General features: G+C 37.0%; 1 protein-coding gene across 3 annotated transcripts in view; it reads left to right on the top strand.

Annotated features, from left to right (window-relative positions):
• The window catches only part of Spink5 (serine peptidase inhibitor Kazal type 5), a 58,556-nt gene extending 52,556 nt beyond the window's left edge, over nucleotides 1-6,000 (top strand). For 2 of the 3 annotated variants that reach the window (XM_076555182.1, XM_076555183.1), the window contains exons 29-32: nucleotides 451-550; nucleotides 1,245-1,375; nucleotides 3,900-3,991; nucleotides 5,711-6,000. In XM_076555182.1, the coding sequence (XP_076411297.1) occupies nucleotides 451-550; nucleotides 1,245-1,375; nucleotides 3,900-3,991; nucleotides 5,711-5,763 (376 nt within the window). In that variant the 3' untranslated portion in view covers nucleotides 5,764-6,000. Of the gene's footprint in view, nucleotides 1-450; nucleotides 551-1,244; nucleotides 1,376-3,899; nucleotides 3,992-5,707 lie in introns of all 3 variants that reach the window. The other variant, XM_076555184.1, reaches the window with a different exon arrangement.

The following is a 6,000-nucleotide window of genomic DNA, read 5'->3' on the forward strand; positions in this document are numbered from 1 at the left end:
AGGGGTTTGGAGACAGGAAGTGGAGGTGTATGTCCTTACCAGAGCACTCATTCCAAATCCTTGGTCCAAAACTACGTCAGAGCTGAAAGAATAGTCATAAAAAAATACTAAGTTTTATACCTTAGAATGCATAAATAAGGGTCTCAGGAGCTAAATGATTTGACCGGTGAACAAACCCATGTCAAGATGAGTGAACTCTGAGTTGGTTTAAAGCACCCATGAAGACAACATCAATACTCTGTAGTTTTTCATAAAGAATGTTCTTGAGATAGGGATGAATTATCAGTGCCGCTCAGTGTGTGTTTTAATAGATCTCATTCTGGTCATATCCTGATGGATTGTTCTAGGGTTCCCTCATCTTTTCCTGGGACTGTCTGTCTTTACATGAGAAGTTACAGAGGTTTTGTGAATATCCTTTTTTAATGTTTTTTTCTTTCTTTTTTCTTCTAGTGAAAAGGAAGCTTTGGAAAGGTCGGAGCTTCAAGAAAATCCATCACACATTAGGGTTACTAAAGAAGAAGATGGTCCAGGATTTTCCAGCTCCTCTGAGGTAAGAAGTTTCTCCTTGGATTATCAGGTCAGCTGCTTTTGTCCTCCAGGGATTGGGAAGCCTGGCAAGCATCCTAATTGTTTGATTGGAGTGGCCCCATGAGAACATTTGTTTACAAGTCTTTGCCATACATGTGGGAGGTAGTGTGGCAGAGATAAAGAAGGACAATTTTTACATATTTCTTTTGCCACTACAGAAGATAAAGGCCAGAGAGTCTCCTAGGGAAACAGAGACCAGAGTTAGCAAGGGACGTTTGTACTAATTTTTTCAGACTGGAATCTGATCTCTTAGAGCGACCAGTATCTTAAACAGGCAAGCCCATACCAATGTCCATTGCAAAGGAAATTCATTATTTAAGAGTGAATATTGTTTCTAGCATGATTATTTTTCTCGACTCAATCCTAGAAACATGTCCCAGCTTGTTATGCTTCAGATCATTAAAGAGTTCACTTACTGCTTCATTCTTGGTTTCTTTTTTTCTTTTTCTTACTAATATTCTCTAGTTAAAAGAAGCCAAAGCCAGGAAGTTATGCCAACTCAATCTGACGTCAAATAATATGTGCATTTGAAAAATGTATCACAGTCCTATTCTTAATAGTTGACTCAGATGCAATTAGGAAAACCAATGTTTCTCCAATCCCATACAATCCCTTGAAAGTCTTAAGCAACTATGCTCTCTACTTGACCCATGTAGGACTTTGACATGTGCAAACACTATCGAATATTACCCAGGATGGGTTATCTTTGCCCAAAGAATATACAGCCTGTCTGTGGGGATGATGGCCAAACATACGCCAACCCTTGCCTGCTCTGTCACGAAAACCTGTAAGTACCCATATTACACCATCTCATCTTCCAGTGTGGAGGTTTTCAACTGCAATGTTGCCCATCATAGGGTTCTAATATCTGTTATCTGTTCATCAGCATTTCAAAATTCAAAATGTGTTTGTTTAAAATAAAAAGGATATGATAGTATCCTTTTAATATAATTGTCTGTCTCTATTATTTCATACTTCAGAATAGTAGGAAAAGAGGAAAGAGTGGTGATGAGCTCACAATGATTGAAGAACATCTATGTAAGACTATGTAGACTCATGTAGATGGTGAGAGTGTGACCATCATCCATCGGGCACATAGGAAGAGAAAGCAGTTGAGAACCACCACATATGTGGTGTCTATACCACCCGCAATATCTAAGATTGTATGACTGTAAGACAGCCATTGGTTTCCCATCATCTCTAAGCCTTCCTCTTGAAGGAATTAGTACCACCCAACAGAAACAATGCTTGGATCAATGGCATGTATGATGTCTGTTCTCAGCTTTATTACTGCTTGTATGTGTTAGGCAATTATCTCATCATGTGGAGTCTCAATATCTTCCTTGGAAGAAAGTGGAGACCACTCCTTAAGCTGCTGAGTTCACTGATTACTGAGAAGAACTTAGATATGAAAGTATAGGTTAAGTGCAAAGAGCTGTTTAATTCTTTCATTATTTGTTTTAGCTTGGTTGATTGTCTTCTCAAATACCAATTTTGCAAAAACTCCTCATTGTTCGTATACATATCACTCACCATCTCCTAGCCTCCCTGTGGCCAATTTTCCTTAGACCTATGCTGGCAATGCTTCATAACTAGAAATGTGAACTGTAAACTGTGTACTTACATGCCATTGTACCTGCAGGTACGGTGTGGTGATAAGACATTTTCCCATTTCAACATCAAGTTTTCATAACCTGATGTAGAGTCCTGTTATTATCTTAGTACATGGGTGAACGTGATACTCAAAGAGTTCCATTAGTTTATTGAATGTCACAAAACTCACAAAAATTAGAAAATATCTTACTTTTGCTTTTTCTGAGTCTAAATAATTGAGGTTTAACTTTAGTTGCTTTACTATACTATTGTTATCTCCAATGTAGTGGTTCTACTACCATTTGTGAGACTAGAAATTCCTTTGATAATATAAAGATGTGGCATAATGTGTGGACTCAAAATCTACAAACTCATGGGATCCCTGACTATATCAGCAGAAATAAAATATTTGTTTAAATAATAAATTAACCTTTCTAGGAATTCAGTTACTGTATATACACAGTATCTTCTACACCTAAATCCTTCGATTCTTTTTTATTATAAACCTAAGGACCTTACATTATTGATACTGTTTAAATTTTTTCATTAACTATGCCAGCCCAGGGTAAACTCTAATCAAGAAAGCTTCCCAGAAGCTCAAGTGAAGAAGGTTAATGTAGTATACGGGGGGTGCGTGCCAAGGCTAATGAAGGTGGGACTAGACCTCATAGAGAAGACTCAGGCTTTCCCATGGAAGAGGAACCAATATTTACTGAAGGGTTAGAGGAAGCTATAGGAGAGCAACTTCAAATTAAGCCAATTCTGCTTCTGTGATAGACAATGGATCCTCCCCAAGCACTGCAGATGAGAAGCAGGATCTTTCTTTACAAAATTTCTTATGTTAAAGGTCTTAAAATTCTCTCAAATATAATTTCAGGTTCTAGAAATAATTCTATATTATTATATTTTGTTCTATTGTCTATCCCCAAAGTTATATTATAGATACTTTATATAGCCAAACTTCTCTCTGGGATCTAATTTTCTCACCTACGAAGTAAAGTCATGTGGGCTAGTGAGGTGGTGCAGCAGGCGAGGACACTGACTGCTTATATCTATCTACCTGAATTCAATCCCCAGAACCCACAGTGAGAGCAGTGAACTGGTTCCCAAAAGTTGTCTTCTGACCTCTACATCAGTGCTACAGTACATAAGTGCCAGTGTTCATAACACACACACATGGGCACACAAACACACATGGATACACAGACACATATGGACACACACACATGCAGAGTCTCTCTCTCTCTCTCTCTCTCTCTCTCTCTCTCTCTCTCTCTCTCATTGAAATTAAATTTATAAAACAGCTACGGATTAAGAAGCAAATGAGTCTGTCTTGTTTGAAGTGTGATGAAATCAGCTTAGAACTAAGGGATAGGTTAGGAACAGAAGAGAGAGGCCAAATCTAGATGATGCTAACTAGAAAATGGTTCTGTGAATATTCTAGACTTTTATATTCATTTCAGTACTTTTTTTTTTTGGTTTTTTGAGACAGGGTTTCTCTGTGTAGCTTTGCTTTTCCTGGAACTCGCTTTGGAGACCAGGCTGGCCTCAAACTCACAGAGATCAGCCTGCCTCTGCCTCCCGAGTGCTGGGATTAAAGGCGTGCACCACTACCGCCTGGCTCATTTCAGTATTTTTGGTACTCAAATATTATCTACATTTATTTCTCATTCTTCCTAAGTATTTTTCCCATCATTGAAATATCTCTCCTTTTTTAGGATGCGTCAGACTAATATACAAATACGTAGTCAAGGAAAGTGTGAGGAGAGCAGCAACCTGGAAGCAATACCTGCTGGCACACCTGCATCTGTGAGACACTGGCCTTTGGGTGATGGTGGTAGTTGCTATGGGTTATGTTTTGGTTCTCTGCACCTGGAAATGAGAATTTGTCGGGCCAGAGAAGTCACACTTCTAGATCAGATGACTTGAGAACTAGCCACTTTACTACCAGGATGATTAAGTAATTATTGAAGCATGTGGTAATGAGCATATACCGATCATAAGATGAGACGAAGGCCAAGAGAGGCAGATAGTAACAGCTGAATTGAAACCATTTCTAGGTAATGCTTATGTTTTTGCATATTGCAAAGAATTTAATTTCCCTCAGTGTCAAAAATTGGCCTTTTATTTAAATTCCTAACAGGATATTTGAACATGCATTATTTGCTTTGAAATTCTCCCTGGTGACTCTATCTGAAGTCCATTTCCCAGGTTGGATGACATAGAACTTGATAATACAGAAACCTTTAATGAAGACTTGGTTTGAATTCTGGTTTTTAATGGTTTTCATATAGAATATTTCTAGTGAATCACATACATACTCTTAATCTTTTAATGAATTATTGAAAACATTCAACATACACTAACATTAGAATATTTGTCACAGTGTCTAAAAATTAATGGCATCTATTACTATCATCATCATCATCATCATCATTATCATCATCATTACCTATATCAACCTAAGAAGGAATTTAAAAAAAAATTCTAAAGTATAAACTTAGAAGAAAAAGAAATATGGACATAGTTATTATTTAACTTGAATAAATAAATTAGTTTAAGTAAATGTATTTTTAAGAAATATATTTACATGTTATTTACATCTAATAACTACTATTTTAATGCTGATTGTTACTAGAAATAACTGTGTTAGTTATTATACTCCATTTTGATGCCATGTAAAACTTGGACCATAAATATTCCACTTTATTTGCAAATCTTAATCAAGCCATGTTGCCTGGTGAGGGAAAACGGATTGGGAGATTTTTGGTTCCAGATCAACAGTGGGAAGACACATTGTAATAGGCTGAGAGCTGGAATCTTTCACCTCCCTTCCCATGTAAACTTGCAACCTATTTCCTTACTCTAGGCCTTTACACATACGTAAGTTAAAAAAGGGCTTAACCAATTCTAGTACACTATTCTTGGTTATTTTTGCATACAAATTCTTATTGGCTTGATTCCCGTTTTTATTGGATGAATATAATCTTCCACCTCCTCATAATCCCACTTAAATACATGTCTTAGGGCAAAGAGATCTCAGTAATTTTCTGAAAGCTCAATGTAATAGAATAGCCTTGGACCACACTTTCCTATAATTCTAATCTTGTGTAGGTAACTTAACAAAAACTACTTCATGTGGAACTTACCTGAAGATCATACGAAAATGGATTTCTTTAAGTAATGAAGGATTGTGCCAAAGGCATGACCTAACTGGAGAATATAGAAAGTCATTAAAAATTCTGATGCACAATATCCTTATCTGTGAGATGCTGCTAGTGACAGCATCATCATGAGGGAGCAGGCAATCAATAGCAGAGTTAAGCCATGATTGTTTTTGTGTCCACCTCAACATTTGTTTCATAGTAGCTTCTCAGGTAATAATCATCATAGCATATAGAATGTGAGCATGATTTAATATTGTTAGGTTTTGGCATGAATTATTAGTGCATTGCTTTATGGTACAGACCATATCCCTGTAGTTTCAATGAGTTCTAGCATCTAACCTATCTGTCTTCTTTTCCAGGAAAAAAAAATGATGCAATGATTGGTAAAAGTCACAAGGAAAAAGCTATGCCTTGATTCTGAACTGCCTACCTTCACCATCTGTGTATATAAAGAATTCTTCATTCATCTTTTTACTATAGAAAACAACACAGAGCTGTTGGTATTGGACTCACTGGTTTTCAGTCTTTCCATCTCTTTCCTTTTAGACTCAGTGACCGGAGGATGTGGAGATATGTCCACTCAGTCTGTGCTCTGGAAATCTGATCACAATGTTGTCTGCCCAACTGCCTGTTTAATAAAAGTAGAAACTCA

The sequence above is a fragment of the Peromyscus maniculatus genome, chromosome 19 (genome assembly GCF_049852395.1).
Source record: "Peromyscus maniculatus bairdii isolate BWxNUB_F1_BW_parent chromosome 19, HU_Pman_BW_mat_3.1, whole genome shotgun sequence".
Classification (NCBI taxonomy): Eukaryota; Metazoa; Chordata; class Mammalia; order Rodentia; family Cricetidae; genus Peromyscus; species Peromyscus maniculatus.